Source organism: Bemisia tabaci, chromosome 3 (assembly GCF_918797505.1).
Source record: "Bemisia tabaci chromosome 3, PGI_BMITA_v3".
In the NCBI taxonomy this organism is placed as follows: Eukaryota; Metazoa; Arthropoda; class Insecta; order Hemiptera; family Aleyrodidae; genus Bemisia; species Bemisia tabaci.
Genome location: NC_092795.1, coordinates 28,602,476 through 28,622,668, shown reverse-complemented (window position 1 = coordinate 28,622,668; position 20,193 = coordinate 28,602,476). Strand labels below are relative to the sequence as shown.

General features: G+C 36.6%; 1 protein-coding gene across 1 annotated transcript; it reads left to right on the top strand.

Moving 5' to 3' along the window:
* Positions 1–3,720: 3,720 nt before the first annotated feature.
* Tom70 (translocase of outer membrane 70) lies at positions 3,721–18,964 on the top strand. Its single transcript, XM_019042478.2, has 9 exons — positions 3,721–4,024; positions 5,842–6,015; positions 6,659–6,866; positions 7,734–7,887; positions 9,474–9,693; positions 10,911–11,045; positions 12,519–12,743; positions 14,121–14,341; positions 15,840–18,964. Exons 1-9 carry the CDS (start codon positions 3,827–3,829, stop codon positions 16,003–16,005), a joined length of 1,701 nt encoding a protein of 566 aa, XP_018898023.2. The 5' UTR covers positions 3,721–3,826; the 3' UTR covers positions 16,006–18,964.
* Positions 18,965–20,193: the final 1,229 nt, after the last annotated feature.

The window sequence follows — 20,193 nt, the reverse complement described above, 5'->3', positions numbered from 1 at the left end:
CATTGTAGGCAGAGCACACTTAATCCCCAAAACATTTTTTTCCTATTTTTACCTATCGTCCAGAGCGAAACATGTATTAAATGGATAGATCATCAGGCGAGTAGATTGAAAACAGGTCCAAAAAAAAAAAATACAAGAAAAAATACAAGAAAATAGCTATGAAATCACGAAAATCTGCCCGGTAAATCTTCAGAACGAACTTTGACCAAAAATTGACAATTACATTGTTAAAATTGGAGAGGTTTTAATTTTTACTCAATGAAATGTAAGAAAACCCAGGGTCGTACCTCCAAAGTCTGAATACAGCGGTCTCATCTAAGGGCTATGAAATGTCGATAGCCGCAAGAGTATGGAAATCGACCCTGAAGAATGTCTGAACGAACTGAGACGAAAAATGAAAATTTATGGAGTCAGAGAGCTTATAGTAATGCATTTGGGGGAGGTGGACTGGTTTTTTTTTTCCAAAAGAGAGAGCAGTTTCGTCCCCCCCCCCTCCTATTCCCACACCACGAGAAATATAGTAACGCGAAATCATCAATACATCAGCGAAAGAAGGCGAGGACGGGGGGCGGGGGGGGCAAAAAGGCACCGTATCTAGGGGGGCCGGAGTCCCCCATTGAGGAGAATAATGTGGGACGACTAACCCAGTTTCTAAGGAGGATTCTCGGGAATTCTTTAGTTCCGAAGGAGCAGGACCCAGGAAAATCCCTTCCCCAGAACATTTTTGAAAAATTAAGCCGTCTCATCAAGGAGGGATGTTCATTATCATTTTAGCGCATATTGACGGCGCGGGGTAAGTCCGCCGTCACCTATCTCGTTTGCGATGTCTGGAAATCTCCGCCTCTATGTTTTTTTAAAAGGAGAAACAAATTTACAGAATTCCTCGAAGTTTATGCTGAATTTCCTTCACACAGAGGAGAAAAATCACGGCAGTTTTAAAGAATTGCCGTTGAGTAGTTTTCCGTTAAAAAAATGAAGTATGGCAGGAAGTCTGCGACGTTGCAAACCGAGTTATGTGATTGCCGACTTATACCGTCGATATATATTAGCGCACTTTTCCTTTTTATAACCGTAAACTTCACTCAAATCTTATAGTTATAGGCGTGTTTATACTTACATTTTGAAACCAATTTTGCGCATTATATTTGAAACAAAGACGAAAAAATTAACACGCACGTACCTATTTAGCAAAATCACACACATTTCTTGGGAGGAGCAAAGTAGGTTTTTGTAGGGCAGTAGTGTAATGAGCACTACGGCAGATCTTGCTGTGCAGGGAAGCTAAGGCGCTAAGGGGGGCCTCTGCAGCCGCTGGGAGTTTTTATCTTTTCAATGGAGGGTAGGTATGGATTTGATCGACATGAATCGATCGACAAATTATTGAAAAAACCGGCGTCGATTCGGTCGATATGAATCGATCGACAAACAAGAACGTGAATCGTGAATTGATCGACGCGAATTAATCGGCACCGATTCGATCGACAAAATTCGATCGATTCGCACTGGCTCGCACTGTCGATCGATTCACGGCTTTGTCGATCGATGGAAGTCAAAGTCTATGGTCGGGCTGCTGGTGTGAAATAGTTGCTTCAAGCGCCGTGACACGCTGCGGCGCGGCAGGCGGGCAGCCAGCGCGAAAAGCGCATTAGCGCCTACAAACCTACAAAACAAAGCGCCTTTAATACATATTTTTTTCATCAATTAAAATGAGAATAATCCATACAGGATGTGCAAACATTTCAAAATCATGAGTTGAAAAACGCTGACTCCGCAAGATTATATTGGAGCATAACACAGAGCGGAGCGGCGTGCTGACAGCGATAAGCGCGCACCAGCGCCTACAAACCTGACAGGGATACTTCACGCATTGCGCAATGCGTGAGGTATCCCTGTTGGGTTTGTAGGCGCTAGTGTTCGCTTATAGCTGGCATCATGCCGCGCCCGCCGCTCCGCTCTTTGTTAGGCTCCAATGTATAATCTCGCAGAGTCAGCGTTTTTCAACCCATGATTTTAAAATGTTTGCACATCCTGTATGGATTATTCTCATTTTAATTGATGAAAAAAAATATGTATTAAAGGAAAATATAATGTGTGTTTTGTAAATATTATGGTGGTTCCGTATCAAACTTAATAATTTCCAAAGCGCACGAATTTCTACACAATTTCTTATAGCCTTTTATAGCCGATGGCGATAAAGTGTAAAGCCCGGCGATAGGAGCTACAGCCCGGCTGTATACTTTTTTTTATAGCTTCGTATAGCCCGGCTACATGATTTGCTCCGCTTTTTACAGCCAGCTATATGATTTTCTATTGCCTTCTTTATCCGGCTACAAGAATTCCTATGGTATTTTGAAACGCAGCTCCTATCGCCGATTTTTACCAGGGACGTCACAAAAGCGTTACGGGGAAGGGGGGGGGGGGTCAAAAATTCCGAGAAAGTGCGTTACGTAATTTATGGACGGCCCCTTCTCCTGTCTTGCGTAAAGCGTACATACTTTACCTTCAGGTAAAAAGTTGCACGGTTAAAAGACGTTTTCGTTTCAAAAGCTAAGGTAGTGAAAGTCGGAAAACACTTATCTAGGTTTGCGCCGTCGCAGGTTTCTTGTCAAATATAATTTCGAAGGACAACCTACACGAGCATTGTTTCTTTGAATTTTACAGAATATTAGCCTCATAACTAACACTCCGTGAAATTTTCACAGGTCATTTGCTATTTCTAAAAAAAGTCAATGGTGGAGGTTTTGAAACGTCGAAATTGAAGTTTCCTCGTGTTTTTCGATCGTCACCATCGCGAGAAAATTTAAATGTTAATGCGATCAGTTCTAATAATACGCGAATGCTGTCTTATGTTATGTAATTTCTTCCCGAATTCCGTGATTATTATGTAGCCAACGTCAATGAAGGAGCTTCATGACTTACTGGCACATCGACGGTGAAACCACCAGATCATGTACCCATCTCGGTTTGCGACGTTGTAGACTTCCTGTCATACTTCATTTTTTAAATGGAAACTACTGGACATCCATTAGGTATTGAAAACTTCCGTGTTTTTTATTCTGTGTGCGAAGAAAAACTGTGAAAATTTCAAGAGATGATATTGATTTGTTCTCCTTCAAAACAATACCTAAAACAGGAGCGCAGATTTTTAACACCGAAGATACACATGGTCTGGTGGTTTCTCCGTCGAAATGTCACTTGAGTTGTATGTATTGTATAAGGGACGTCATGAGGCATATCTTTTATGTCAAATCAATGTATCAAAACCAACCAACCATTACGTGTGCAATTTGTTGCTATATGCACTTCTGTAGAAGCTTGGTTAATTTATACCGATGTCTATCACGTGGAGACATTATACCGATTTTAAATAATTAGGTATTTTTATTTTTTCGCCGATACTTGTATCCTTGTGAACTGAGGTTTTCATATTTTAGCGCTGATTATTCAAATTACCGCAGTCGCGATTAAGTACCAACTGTGTATTTCTTCAACTGTGACTTTTTGTAGCTCATCGCATGCATCCTATTTCCAATCTGCTTTAAATTCAGCTTTTTAGGATTTACAATATAGTAAATCCACTTTTTATTCTGGCCATAGATGTCAGACTCAGACCTCATCAGGTTTCTCATCAATACCGCTAGCATCTGTATTAGTTTGGTGTGCTAGGTGAGAATTTCTTTTTCCAAAGTTGGCGCTCACTGCCATTATCTTATCGCAAGTTTTTTGAGGTTATGAATTGATCATTTCGGTGTAAAGTTCCATCCCGGTCGCGTGACCGTAATTTTAGTTATTTTTCTAAAGTGTTGTGCCGTTTTCCGTTTGAATAATGTCAAATTCATCGAGTACAGGTTTACCCTCGCTAACGAAATGGCAGTTGGCCATAATTCTTGGCACTCCGGTTGCTGCTGGCCTCGGATACCTGTGTTACAAAAACATGTGCAAAGAACTGTCTCCAGACTCGGCCAAGGATTCTGATAAGAAGAAAATTAAAGAAAAGACTGTAGACACAATTCCAAGACCAAAGGTGAGCGTTTCTGTTATACCATATTTAGTCTTATTTCTTGTCGACTACATCGGGGTTCATCCCTTACTTACGGAGTCGAGTCATCGCCACTACATGGTGATTCATCTTTCACCAATTTCAGGAAACTTTAAAGAAAGCAGCCATTCCCTATTTTATATTAAACGTTCTTATCACTCACTCACTGAACTATATTATTCCAAGTCATGAAAGGTAAAGGGAAGGTTTCACACCCACCCTTTGCTCTGAAAGTATTTCCTACCTAGCTACTTTAATTGTGTATGAGTAGACGCAACTTTTGAGTTCTCGCCATATCAGTTTTTAGAATATCTAAATACTCATTTGTTTGCATATACTTTCATACAAGTTTAACTAGTGCTACCTATGTGGAAATTTATAATGGCCTTATGGCAGGCAGAATTCTTTATCTACTGATCTCAATTCTGTTAAGTAAGTCCTTTATCAGTACCTAAATCTACTCACTGAAGTATTGCCCTCTGCTGTAAGTTTACAATATTTCTCCAACTGATGATTAAATATTAATTCTCAGTTATCATGACTAAATCTGATTGAACTGTTAAATCATCTTATTTTTTTTTTGTATAGTGGTAGGTCTCTCTTAAGCGACACTCTTGACTGTCAATCATTTCAAAGTAAATTTCTTTAAGCAAGTTGATGATCTTTTATTTTATAAGAACCAAGGCTTTAAGTACAAACTATGAGTCAGCATAAAAAGCGTTTAGCTTGGCATTTGATAGTGGTCCAAGACTAACATTTTCATGCTGTATCCTTATCTGTGGAATGAAGTTTGAGGCTTGAGTAGAATTCGTATTTTCAATGTTCCTTAGTCTTGTCTCAACACTCTCAAAATAGAATTGAACCCTGATGGAAATTAGAGAAGGAAATTCTCTGTAAATATTAAGGTTTATGATAGAAAAAATTAAGGCAAATGTTGAAAATGAGTGTAACATGGCCTAAGGTGATTTGTCCTGGACTCCGGCTTTCTTGAAGTGGTCCAACTGGCGCGCATTACATTATCGTCTGTATCGGATGTAACATTTTTCCCTTCACAAATCCTTTCTTCATTTTTCCATTAATTCTATTGAGAATGATTCTTCAGACTAAAGTACAGGAGCTATGTCATTTCCTTGGCTCAATAATCAAAATCTGTCAAAATTTGTGAATAACTGATGTGATAAATCACTCAGCAGTTCTAACATGTCATGAGTCCGAGACCAATCCCCCTAAGACAAGGAATAGCTCCTGGATTTGGGGCCGATTATAAAAACTTAATACTTCAAAATTTCTGTAGACTAGTAATCCCCTACCGCAATATTAGACTTTCTTTGAGTTGATTCAGAGAATTTGCATCAGGGTCCATGCCCACATAGCCTCCTGCAAAGCTGGTCATTCAACACAGAAAAAAATTGGAGAAAAATTATTTGCCCACATTTTTGTCAGGACTTGTGTTAGATAAGTTGACACCCTCTGAATTTCTTGTACAGGAGTCCTTTTCAGGTACCTGCACACAGCAGCGGTTTTGCTTTCAGTCAGTGGTCGGTTGCCCTTGGATGGCAAAGGTTAAAAAGTGTCAACATAATTAAAGAGGCTCTGCTCTCAGTTAACATCCCCAAGGCAGATATGCTGGAGCTTTTGTGTGAAGTAAATTTTCATGAATACCAAGCAGGGAGCTTATGTGATAAACAAGTTTTTCAGAAAATATGACTCCTGTAATTCCAGGATTAATGTGGAACATCATTCCTGATTCTTCTATAACTTGCCATTTTACCAATTTTAATATCATCTCTTTTTGTTCCCAGACCCCTCTGGAAATGGCTGTTGATTTGAAGATGCGAGGAAATGAGTTCTTCAAGAAGAATGACTTTGACAGTGCCCTTAAAAGTTACACAGAAGCCATTGAAACTTGCCCACCAGAAGAGAAGGAAACTCTTTGCTTGTTTTACCAGAACCGTGCTGCTGTTTATGACAAATTGGTTGGTACACTGATATGCATTATTTCCTCTTAATTTAAGTATCAATTTTGTGGTCAATTTATCACTCTTCCCTTTTACTTTTAATTTTTTATGAGTTAGTGCGAAATCCCCTTATTCCAACTTGATTACTTCTGAATGAGCATTAACCATATAGGTATTTGACAAAATCAGATTTTTCAGAAAAGCAAAAAAAAAAGTGTTTAGGGTTTTTTTTTTTGGGGGGGGGGGGGAGGGACAATAGAAAGATAATCATTCAAAGAAAATAAAATTTATAAGATGTGTTTATTTTCTTTACAAATATTTTTTGAAATATTTCAAACAGTTGTAAATCTTAGAGAAAACCTAAGAATTTCATTTTTTGCTTAAGGAACAGTATGTCATCTTGAGGTATGTGGATTTCTGAATGAGGGTTCCAAGTGAGTCATTGATAGATTTTGATGAAAGTAAGACCCCAAAAAGAGCCATCAAGAGCAGCAAGCTTAAACTCATGAAGTAGGAACTTTTTTATTTTTAATTTTTTTACGTAGAAAAATAAATTTTCCCCTCTTCAGGTTTCAAAAGTGTGACAGTAACTGTTCAAAAATTTTGTTAACATATTTTTTACATCCCTCTAGACTAACCGCAATTTTTTTTTTCTCTTCAGAAACAGCATGAAAATGTCATTAAAGAATGCACAGCAGCACTAGAGTTAAATCCAAAATATCGCAAAGCATTGATCAGGAGAGCAAGTAGTTATGAAGCCGTTCAGGATCTGAAGAGTGCCTTGGAAGATATTACTGCTGTATGTATTTTAGATAATTTCTCGGACCAATCGATTTTACGGGTTGCAGACAAGCTGTTGCAAGAATATGGTAAGTTATTGCATATTATAGAGGGAAAGTAGGAAGCACAGTTGGTGCCCCCCAGGAACAAAGAAATTATCTTAGATACCTCAAAAAATAAATGATGCACTGTTCTCTGTGGTTTCTCTGTAAAGGAATGTCTTTTTAATTTTAATGATCGTTCATAATAATAGTGACATCCTATTTTAATTTAAATGGGTTTTTTTTTCCTTCAAAATTTCTGTCCAACATTAATGTGTACTCAAAGAACCTTAAATTGATTATAGCTTCTATGATTGCGGAGAAGTAACTTGAAAACCAAGAAAGATTTTTCTATCAGTTTCAGAACCTTTTATTTGAGCTCAAACTTTGCCTCGGCATGAGGCTCCTTGAATGATATAGAATTGTAAATTCAGGGCTTTTGGCAGTGTAGGAAACCTGGAAAATCAGGGAATTTATGGGGACCTGGAAGAGTCAGAGAATTTTGCATTTTGTGCTTGGGGTCAGCATCTTTAGCCAATGCTATTTAAAAGAGCGAGTATAGCTTCCAATTGCTTTTTTTTCATTTGAATCTCTGGGAGTGGAGATTTTATCCATAGCTCAGCAAAAATAAGCATTATTAAAGGGGATAAAATCTGAGTGGAAGTTTTGATCAAAGGCGAGGAAAAGTCAGGGGGTTTGAAAATTTCGGAGTCAAGGAGAAGTGAAAAAAGTCAGAAAATAAGAAAATGAAGAAATTGGAAACCCTATCGAGGGTGCAAGGAAAATGTGACTGCCATAACTTTTGCAACTTCCCTTTGAAATGGCAGTAAAGTGATATAAGCCATTTTTCAGCTTGCATTATGCCTTTTTTCCCTGGATTTGTGAAGGTTTCTCTGAAATGAAATTTTGTTTCAGGTAAACGAAATGCTAAAAATATTGTCGACAACAGGAAGCCCACGTTACCATCTAAGAACTATGTCAAAACATACTTATCAACGTTTTCTTATGATCCAGTCCTCTCTAATTTGGATTCATCAACAAATAATCATGTCAGCGACTCAGGAGATAGGTATGGGTGCCTTTTTGTTAATCATTTGCCTGTATTGAATTTCATGCCTTGCCTGCAGCCTGATTTTTGAAATGTTGTGTTTTTCGGGTGGACTTAGATGACATAGGTTAAATGACCAAGTGTGATTGTTCGGCTTTGTCTTATCACTACTATGTCGTGCTTTGTTGGGTGGAATGAACGACAAACTAAAGGCACCTCTTGAGTTTCCAACAGTATGTCGTCCATTCCACCCGACAAAGCAGCGATGAGACTTAACCAACCAATCACGCTTCGCTATTTAACCTATGTCATCTATGTCCACCGGACGAACACAAAATGTCAACAATGAGGCTGCTGTTATTATCTATGAAGGCAAGTCTGTGAAGAATTTTAATGAATCATGCACCCCTGAAAGAGATTTTAATCTTTGACTACTCATAAATGGCTGTGCAAGTCTGTGCAGTTTTGCATATGAATCTTCAGACGGAAAGAATTTGTCTCCCTTCGGGCCTTTTTGACATTTTAGTTCTCATTAGGTCAGTGAAATTGCCTCTTTTTAACTGACAGGTCATGCAAAAAAAGATAGGCCTGTCTGCAGATAGCAGCATGGAAATTGCGGGTTCATAAAAATCGTGAAGAATCACAATGCTTTGTATTCTAAGATGAAAGGAAAAAGAAAAGAAGAAATCAACAATTACCTACTTTAAAGAATTTGGAAAAATGAAGTATTTTCAAATGAGAGAGGTCATTTGAATGTATGGGAAGGCGAAAAACATTCTGCACCCTTACACTGATAGCATTTTAATAATTTATCCAATTGTAAATAGTCAAACATGATTGATTTCCGTCCATCCAGTTTTAGTTTTTGACAGCCCCATTTTCAGCGTAAAACATGTGTAGGTAAAAAGTGTCCCCTGGCAGAGCTTTTTACCTAATTTACAGCATTAGCAGGTAGGTAGCCTCACAATGTTTTGAGTTAATTTCTTCAAACTTTCTAAGTGAGTTGTGCTGTAGAAATCTCCACCTCGTTTTCAGCATCTATGTTCAAGGTAATCTGTGCGGAGGTCTTATTGTTGTTGAGTTGGCAAGAAATATATCACTTCGATCAGGTTAATAATCATAATCTAGGCAAGTTTTGATTTTTAGGCCACAAAATGACAACAACCCCTATGCCTAAGTCTGAAGAATCATTGACAACTGAAAAAATTGAAAAATTAAAAGCTGGAAGCTGTTGAAAAATCGTCATATTTGATACAGTGTTCAATCACTGTATCCAATGCAACACTTTTTTTTTGTAGTTGAATCCTGTTATGTCATATTTCTTGGAATTTTTCAATTTCTTTGTTGTAAATGACTATCAAGGCTCATACACAGTGGCCATCGTTTTTTACTGTTTTTTCTTTTTACCGTCTAGCATGAGACTGAAAGTTTATTTGATTTCTGAAATGATCTATTCATTATAGCACTGGCTAGTTTGATCACAATCAGACCCTGGGATGAACTACCTCATGCCAGGGTTAATATTCAACTGCAAAAATTTCTTGCCTCTAGTCACTGTAGTACTCCAGCTAATTGGTCTCCAAATTTGATTTGTTTATTCCCTGTAGTGGTCTTGACAAAGCACTGAGGTTATTCAAGGAAGAAAAGTATGATAAGGTAATTGAAGCAGCTGAAGAAGAGTTCTCAAGACCTGAAGAAGATGTAGATGAAAACCGGAAGAAGCAGGCTGAATTGTTGATTGCCACAATGAACATTTTCTGTGATCAACGCAATAAAGCCTTAGATCAGTTGACTGCAATAATCGATGCTGAAAATGTTGACCCAAAGGTAATACTCTTTGTGAGTTCAATCTTTTTGTTGCCCCCTCTAAAAATCTTAAATTTGTAGTCAAATGAAGTTCGTACAATTGCAACCACCAGAGGAAACAAGACTACATTGCCTGGAGGCAAATTTTTCAGTATTGAAATTTTTGTTGGGTTAAGTTGGAAAAAGAAAATTCTAGTTGTTGACTACAGGTGTTGTCAGCTAAGTTGGCATTGTTTACATTCCACTTTGCAAGCAACCGCGATGCAGTTTTCCAATAAGGGTAGAGAATTAAATACGTTCATGATCGGGCTGTTGAAAATTGCATTGTGAATGCACGCAAGCAGATTGTAAACAAGTGCCAACTTAGCTGACGACACCTCCAGGAGATCTTCCCCATCTTATAGAAGAAGTTATGATGAGTTAATTTTATTTTTTTGTTAAAGCATGGCATATGATTGTATACAAATGGACACATTTTAACCCTAAATAACATGGCATGTAAAAGTAAAGTAGCTTTTTCTCGAAATTTAGTCTCTTTAATGGTCAACTTCAAATTATGGGACTGGGTGCGAGAAGGGGACTTCTCACATCAGTTACAGTGTTTCCGCTAATATTTTACTTATTGTAAAGAAAGTGAACGCATGCATTTCATTGAAACTTTTATTGAACATTCCTCAGAATTTTCCTTAGTTTTGTAGCAAAAATCCTTAAAAAATCACCCATTAAATTATTCTCAGAGACATACATTAGCGACAGAAATTCTGGAACTTGGCAAACTAAGTGCCTTTATCGTGTACAGGGACTCAATTTTTATGACATTGATTTGGTTTAATGTCATTGGGCTTTCTTGTGCCAAAAAATTTTGAAAACATATATCTAAAAACAATGATTCATACCAGTATCTCATTTTTAAGTTTTTTAAGTCGCTTGGTAGTATGCATTAAGATCTTATTTCAGATTGACAATGACAATTAATTAATTCAATATTAAATATTGCCCATGGAATTCCTTATTAGTTCGAGTTTCTCTCTCTCTCTCTCTCTTTCTCTTTTTTTTCCTGCCGAATTTTCTGCAAGGATTGATTTTAAGAAGCAAATATCTGTCTCCAAACTAGAAACTATCGTTTGCCTTAAATTCCAATTTATCTTTGTCTCCCCCTCCCTTTCTAGTTAGCATAATTTTTTCTACACGCTGAAGATGAGAAATTATGATCAAATTTTTTTCTCACTCATTTTCAGATTGCTGTAAATGCTTTGATCAAACGTGCGGCCCTCTACTTCCAAAGTCAGGAAATTGAAAAATGTTATGAAGACTTTGAAAAAGCTGTCAAAATCGATGAAGATATAGCTGATATCTATCATCACAGAGGACAAGTGAGCATCACCAATTATTTTAAGAATTTTTGCTCAATACTGATCTTTACAAAGTCTCTGACACACTTTAATCTTTTTGAAGAACAACTAACCGTTTTTATTGCACGATATCTTCTGTGCTTTTTTTTATTTGTTTATATCACATGATTCATGTCATGCTATTACTTTAGTTTTGTCAAAGGAGTCTGTATTCTCAGCATTAATTTTGACAATGAGCTTGTGCAGTCATTTTTAAAGAATTGAGATTGCATTTGGCTCACTGGATTTTTACAGATTTTTTTTGAGAATATTGCACCACAAAAAACGAGTTGAAAATGGCATCTTTCAAGTTACAATTGAAAAATGCATCTAGGAGAAAGTCAAGATGGCACCTGAAAACATCCCTCTTGTCGCGGCCATGATCCTGGTTGCAACTCAGGGTCTGTGCAGCCGTTACCAATACACACCTGCACAGAATATAATGCGCAGCAGAGACAACATGCCATCGAGATGGTGGTTGCAATGAAAGAAACATTTTGGGATGCTGTCTTGACTTTCTCAGCAATGTGCGTTTTGATGGGAGCTTTCAATACACAATTTTGAACTCACTTTTTGTAGGTTAATACTGTCTAAATAAATCTAGAAAATTCTTGTATACCAATTGCTCTCTCTACTTTTCAAGTATATAGCACCCAGAAATTCCTGAACAAGCTCATCATTTTCAATTTTTCATGAACGGTTCAGTTTAAAGGGATCCATTTCTCTCGTGAGTCAAATGAAATCGTAGCTTTAAATGTCTATATAATTGATTCAGAATTGGGTGCTCAATTCAGAGTTGATGAAACTGCAATACAGTGTTTCAAAACTGTCTTGCATTTCTTCTTCTCAAGTAAAAGCATTCAAAATTAAATTGGATGTAGTTTATAATGATTTTTCTTTTCTTCAAGTTCTAACTGATAATGTTGTATCAGTACTTTAGAAGGGAAAGGGCGCAGCTTACATTCTTGGAAAAATCAAGGTACATGTTCAGATTTTTAATTTTTTTAGACAGGGCTGTATAATTATGTGTGAACGAATCTAATTTTAGTACCAGATTTAAGATGTAAAACTTCAAATATTGAGAGACACAGAAATTATGGGGTCATTTAAAAGTTTTCTCATTGCATCTCGGAGTAGGAAAAAAGTTGCTACAACCCTTCTACTCTAAGCTACTGATATGATCTCTGTTTGAAAAAGTAAGATGAAAAATTATTATTTGCAGCTGTGGTATTGTTAAATTACACTTGATAATGGAGTCAAGTTTATCAGCAATCAATAACTAAACGGGAAATTTTTAAAAAAAAAAATTGGAACTATTATTGGTTAAAATAAGTAAGAGTAAATAAACATCATACGCAAGTTTAAAAAAGCACGTCTCAAAACCTCCCTTTTTTCATGAGCTTTATCTGGCACCAATTCTTCAACTCAGTTCTTTATCTCACCATGTTCCCACAGATTCACATTCTCATGAACCAAATCAAGGATGCTAAAATTGACTTTGCTGTGGCTCTCTCCAAGAACCCAGACTCTCCCATCATTGCTGTACAAAAGTGTTACATAGATTTCCGATACGCTCAAGTAAACGAAAGTTCAGCTTTTGCAGAAGAATGCCTGAAAAACTTCAAGACTTTGATCGACAAGTATCCCAAGTGTGTGGAATGCTACTTCATGTATGCTCAGGTAAACGGCTTTATAATGTTTTTCTTTTATCGATATTTCATGTCTGATTTATTATTAAACCTGGAATCTCTATTTTGTCATGAGTGAAAGCTGAAAACTGTCACAGTGTCTACAGGGTGAGCGAAAACTCCCCGACCCCCCCCTCTAACTTTTGAACGCATGTACGTATCAAAATGGAATTTTGGGGATGCTTCTAGATCAATAAGAGCCACTTTTTGGCACATCCAAAATTTTGGGGAAGTGCCCCTCCCGTGAGGGGCGCACATTAACTCGACATTTTCAAATGGTAACCCTCCTTTTGTGATACGTTATTAGAAAGGTAATAAAAAAGGAAACTTTTTGGCACAAACCGAAGGTCGCTTTGACTTTTTGTTATCCTCGGTCAAAGTTCAAAATAGGCCTGTTTTCAAAAAATCATAATTCCGGTTCAGGAAAGTGCAGAAAGGCAAACAAGGCGGCCAAATTCTTGGTATTGCATGTACTTTCAGGGAAAAAATCGTCAAAAACCTTATCGTTCACGCCAAGAGTGATTTTAGCCCCCCTCTGGTAAGAAAGACAGTTAATCGCGGGAGGGGGGCTAAAATCACTCTTGGCGGGAATGATAAGGTTTTTGACGATTTTGTTTCCTGAAAGTACATGCAGTACCAAGAATTTGACGAAGTTTTCGCTCACCCTGTATAAACTGTGTCATGGGGATGAAAAAAGAAATGCTCCAGCTGTGTAGAATTGATTTCCAGTATTTTCGTATATTGAATAGAGTGTTGTTGGTAGACTCTTTACATATTGCAAAATCCACTCAGAGCCTGTTGATTGTTCCTAGAGATTCCAATATAGGGACTCAAGAAATCACTGGTTTCTCAGTGGATTTTTGTTTACTGCAGTATTCTCCTTGATCGGTTGTCATCAAAGTTGCGATCTCTGTAAAAAATCCACCAATTGAACTTTGGTCAACTTGCAAAATTTTTGTTCAAGATTCATCAAGAATCAAGCAAAATAAGGCATCACCTGACTTTCATTGGTGAATGACATGAAGAGATACGGTCTTGGCAATGAGGGTTTAGAATAAGCTTCCTCATGTAATTGTTTCATTTCTGCCTGAAGGTGAAAGCAAAATCTGTATTATGACCATAAATTGAATTATGTCAATGTCTTTTTTTACTTTTAGTATAGGTACACAGCAAGTTTTAGGAATGAAACTGAGTAACTTGAAAACAGTATGGTATTCCTCCCCCAATGTTTCATCCTGCTTATTTAATTCTATTGTTACATTAGAATCTCCTCTCAAATCTGATAGAGATTGCTTTTGCCCCATGTTCTGTTCCTCAGAAGCCTTTTTTCATTTTTCGTCACTAATTTTGCATTGATTCGTGCAAACAGGTCCTCATGGCGATGCAAGACTATGAAAATGCTGAATACTACATCAAGGAAGCCTCCAAGATAGACCCGACAAATGCTACGCTCTATGTTCATCGAGGACTGCTGAAGTTCCAATGGACTGGCCGACCAGAGGAAGGAGTTGAATTCATTGAAAAAGCTATCAAGTTGGATGATCGTTGTGAATTAGCTTATGAAACACTTGGAACCCTCAAAGTTCAAAAGTAAGTATTCACCTCGTTGACTATTTGTAAAATTGCTTGGAAAAGGCTGGAGCCTATCTAAGATGGACTTGTCAAAAATTTGGGGTATCAAGAACCAAGGAAAGCTTTGATTTTATCTTTACTATGCCCAAAAGTTATCATGCTGTAAGAAGTAAGTGCTGTGGATAATGTCTGAGAATTCTCTCGCTCCACATTTTTGTATTTTCGACAGAGTGCGCCTCAATTGTAGTGCGCGATTCCACGCCTGGAAATGAAACAGTTATAACCTAAGAAATACGTTTTTTTCATGAATCTTTGAATTGAAAGAATCAGAGGCTGGAGAACTTCATTGCATTGCAACTTAACAACATGAGACAATCCACTCACTTGTTTAGAATGGCTCCAAACATTCCTTCACAAAATTTTGTTGAAACGCAATAAAAAATACCAATTATAGCGCCCTCTTAACTTAAAGGAGTGTTCTACAAGCATGTCCTTGCAAAATATGCCGAAAAATGTCAAACCAAAGTGAGGTTGTGATGGTTTAAAGATTGCAGTTAAGAAATCAATGATCTTAGAAACAATTCTGTGTTTGAGGGCTGTTTTTTAGTCATTCCTCAAGCAGCTCCATTTCGTAGGAAGATCCATATAGTTTAAATTGTGATTAAAGGAGATCCTTACAACCACATCGTTAAAAGGACAATTTTAACGAACCTTAAGTAAAATTCAGCTGAGTAACTTGAGGAATAGATCCTTGCAAGAGATAAGCAGGATTTGCCATTGCAAAAAATGAAATATACAAAAGATAAGGTTGTACTATTATTCCAAAATTTAAGGTAGGTACAAGCCTACGTAGGTAGGTAAGGGAGGTACAGATCTACTTTACAATTTTCGAAACTTGAAATCTTTTTGTATCTTGGAGTTGTTTACAGAGGAAAATCATTATAATCCCTCTCAAGGATCTATTTCCAAAGCTATTCTGTTGAATTTTACTCGATTCTCCTTGAACCTCTTGATCAAAATGCCTTAAAGGCTGCATGTATAATTGTGTGAAAAAAAACTAATGGATGTGAATTAGCTAAAATAGAAATAGATGTAATTCTGAGCTGACAGAGTAAACTGTATGGAGCCTCCAGAGGAAAGGAGGTACTTGAGGAACGACTTTGAATACTGCCCTACATTTCCGAAATCAAGGACTCAAACTTGTTATATTGAAATGTAAGGCCTCTACGTATTTGTTTCCATGATCAGTGCCAAAATGGAATCATCGGTCTGCAATCTATTCTCTGGGCACCTAGAATGTTTTTGGTCAGAAACTCAAAGCCTGATTTTCTATCAAGCCTGGTGATACTCCAAAAGTTCTTGAATATTTTGCCATTCTACGTTTAGGTCCCTTTTCTGAGGATGGTCTCTTACGGAGTAATTGAATGTACGGATATCTCCGGCTTCTCTTTTTCCTGATGCCTTTTTTTTACTTGTCTTTTGATTTTAACATTACATGAATTCTTTTTCTTTTTAGTGGAAACCTGGAAGAAGCCATCAGCTGCTTTGAGAAAGCTCTAGAAATTGCGAAAAGCGAAGTCGAGATCACTCACATTCTGTCTCTCAAGTTCGCTGCTGAGGCCCAGCTGAACGTAGCCACACGATTTAACCTCTACAAAAATAACAGAGTTGTAGTGTCGTAGTGCCTAGATCTTCATTCAAGACTTCTAAATTTTCTTTGTTTCCTATACTTACAAGTGTATACATTATTGTGTACGTACAGAGAACAATGTTTTTTGCGGTTGGAGCTTTACACTGTTGGGCTGGAATCAACACCACTCCTGGCGAGGTAACTCTGTATCCACATGTTCTCTAATCTTTAATTTCTCCTTTTTCTCATTCTTTGTTAAATTAATCTTTACTTCTAACTACTAGCTGGGATTAGGTAAGAATTAACGCGAAGCTCCATGGAGGAGCTGGAGACCTCCAATATTACAAGTAGAGCAATTCTCTTTTCACACCATGTCAGCACCATTACTGTAAGCAGATATTTTTAGAAGATTGTGTTTTAATTATTAGGATAGATCAGTGAAGAAAAAACAAGATTTATCTGAATGCTAAATATCTTTTTTTAGTAATATTGGAGATATATTTAGTGAAACTTTAGAAATGCGTATCTCAACTGCGGTGTTTCAAAATCTCTGCCCCTATTTTTCTTTTACAAAGGATACAAAACCAGCATTGTGGCTCGAAATGCTCACAAAGGACTCTTTATGTACAGAAGAAAAATCTCCCAAGTTTTCAAGAAATGATGTTGAGTAGTTTTCATTGTAGAAAATAAACTATGACAGAAAGTCTTCAACACCGCAAACCAAGCTGTGTGTTTCTGCAGTTTCACCTTTGATAAATCTCCTCGAATAACTAGCAATAGTGTCTCCATGGTGCTTTCCACCTTCATCTTATTCATCAAATTTTTGTGCTTATTACTTCATTTGGACAACTGAAGGGGTAAATTACATCACTGAGGTCTTAAAGACTGATATTTCCTCTAATATCTGATGAAAAAATTTATTGTTTGGATGGATCTTACTATTTTTCACATCTCAATTAGAATCCTCTGTGAAATGCAATCTTATTATGTGGCACGGCCTTCTCAACACTTTCAACAATGAAGCTTAAACATTGATCTTAATTGTTGTGATTAGAACTGCTATAATGGTTGAATTGTGAACAAGTTACAGTATGCACTGCATTGCAGTTCCTATGTCAAAACTAACTTCGTATTAATAGCAGGTTTACTTGAAGACTCTCCATTTGATGCATTCCTCTTGAAACTTTGCGTTAAGAACATGTTACGTCTTCAAATTATCGAAAATAAACTTCTTAGTAATCGGGTTTTCTTTTATCTCAGATATTTCAACAAAATGGAACCGTCCCATTTATGCCCACCTTTTTCAAACAAAATTTTGGTACGAAAACATGAACTGTAATTAGTTCATCAATAACTTGTCTGCTAGCCCATTCCAAGTAAGATGAAATAGATTTGCATTTAATTTTAAGTCAATCTTATTCATTTATAATTCTATGATTTATTTATCTATTCTTTTTTTTTTTTGCCTACCATCTATCCCTGATGCTATACTTTTCTAATCATTCTATCAAGAAAAATTACATTTTGATGGTGTAGGTCGGCAATCCATAACTTGTTTGCGGTGTCTGAAAATCTCCGTCTCTATGTTATTTATTTAAAGTCAAGAACAAATTGACATTATTCCTTGAAGTTTTTGCAGAATTTTCTTTGCACAGAATAGAAAAATCATGGCAGTTTTTAAGAATTGCACTTTAGTAGTCTTCCGCTTAAAAAATAAAGTATGATAGAAAGTCTCTGACGTCACAAATCGAGTTATGTGATTGCCGACTTTCACCGTCGATTTATGTACCTCAAGTGGAAAGTATTGAGTCAAGGGTTCGATTTCATCATACTCCATCCGGAGACAGTTCACTATACAGTCACTTAATGGACTGCATTTTGCAATTTGGAACTATAAATTCTGGCTCTTTTGGAAAAACACTTGTGTGCATAGGGAAACTAATGGCACATACGTCGTTTTTAAACCGGGCTAGAATTTATAGTTCCAAATTGCAAAATGTTGTCCAAATCTTCTTTGTAGTGCTCCTCCTATTATTCCTGTAAAGCTTTTTTTGATGGAGGGTCAAATTCTTTTCTCATAAACAAAACACCATGCAGACCATCAAAAAAATCAGACCAGTGCAAAGTGTTCTGGGATCCCCCATCACCTTGTTGAATAATTTCTTTGTTTGAGTTATTTTAAAGTGACCAGATTAAGAATGGGGCTGAATCAGGGTAACTAACTCAGCAAAGCTGTATGTTTTGAGCAGCAATTGCCTTTCGCAAAAAATCATTTCCACTGGAATTACATAATACCAAAAATTGTTCATTTTTTGTCTTATTCTTGCTGGTTGTCAGCGTGGAAAGTCCAAGAATTTTCTCTTCCGCACGTCTGTAGACACTATGATTTAGCATAATCAAAAGCTCCGCGTGAATCTGGATGAATCGTATCAGTTTAGTGTAATTTGGGCAAATCGAAGTTAACCTTGAGAATTGTTGGGTTACCCTCAAAAGAACCCTAACATTAGGTTCTCCAGTTTTTAAAAGAGACTCAACACATTTGAATCAGAGGAGGGGGCCTTAATCGTTGCAAATTCTTCAAGTATCAAGAAGTTAATGAAATCTGTGTGCGCCCAGCATAATCAACAAGTTGTCCTTTCAGGATATTAGAATTATCTCTCTAATAATTCCCTCAGTTGTTATGTAGTGTCAGTGATCGTAGTTCTTCTAAACTTAGCAAATTCAGTAACCTAAGTTTCTTGTCATTTTGCCAGCTAGTGAGCTGTATCTTAACTGTTACTATTCCTGAGAATAGCAGTACAACACATGCTTTGTCTGTTCTGCATCTAGGACTTTTCTATGATTGTTAACTTCATGCGTAGTTCTAGTAATATCATCTGCATTTTATTTATTAAGTAAAGTGTAATTAATTTCAGTTTTTGACTAAAGTATTGTTTTACTTTTGATATGTTTCCTTTTTTTTGTAAATACATCATGCATCTTATTATTAAATTTTCTTTTTTTAAAAACGATTCCTCTGTTTCTTCTTTATCCTTTATCTAATTTTCAAATCTGATAATCTTTACTGCGAGATTGGCTCTCAATTTTCTGTCAAGCTTTTTAATTTTTTCTCAAAAAAAGTGCTGTGACATGCTCTGTTTTGAAGCTCTGGCCAAAATCTTAGAGTTCAAAGATCAAAGCAGTTGCAAGTGTCACGAGATCGAAAAATTAATTAATTTTTCAACTTATAAATATTTGCTGTAAAATTGGTCGTACTTGCTTTCATGATTTATTTCTCATATTTGCCCTCAAATATTGTCCTAGCAATTTGTCACTTATATTCCATTTTTCATAAAGCTTGAAAGCTTGAATTACAATGAACCCAAATCTCACCCTTTCAACAATATCGGAGCAAACTCCTTCCACAGACAGGGTATTATCAAAAAGATCCAATAAAGTTGCATTCAGATGCTTAATTTTATCCTATTTCGGTCTATGTAACCCTTATGAATATAATATTTTTGCTTTTATCAAGGGAAATGATTCATTACAATACTTTATTTTTCCATTGAAATATTGAATCATAAAATCAAATGCACATGAATTTCAAGTTCAAGCTGTAAACTTGAGTTTTTGATCGTATAATGTTAAAGAACCTGAGAGGAGTTTGCAGATACTGAAAAAATATGTCAAAAATCTTGTCTTTTGAGATGTGGAATAAGGTAGAATACCTATTAAAATACACTGATAATGAGTATCAACGAGTTTATTAAGGAGAACTAATGAGCATTATGTCAAATACATACTGTTACACAGTAATAAAACTGTAAAATATTGGAACAATCCCACAACATTTAAGAAATTAACATGTTTTACAAACAATTAAAACATTTAAAACAAATTGACTAGACATTTGTACCAAAATAATAATACTAATAAAACAAAACAAGAAGCCTTTGAGATTTCTAAATGAAACATACAAAGAAATTAATGCACTCATACATGATCGGCCTTTATAATTTATCAATTGCTTGGTTGCCCTCGCTGATTCAGTCCTCACAGCACCCTCAGGTATGAAGAAGGAATCAACGGCCGCATGAGAGCATGAACTCTTCAGGAATAAGTGACATTTCTTGTGGATCATCAATTTGCAGTCCTGGCATTATAGTCCATGCTGTTCTGAACCCCAGATCCGATACAGGATGCAGGCAGTTGGTACATGCTGTAATCATACATAGACCAATGTAGATTGAACCAGAAC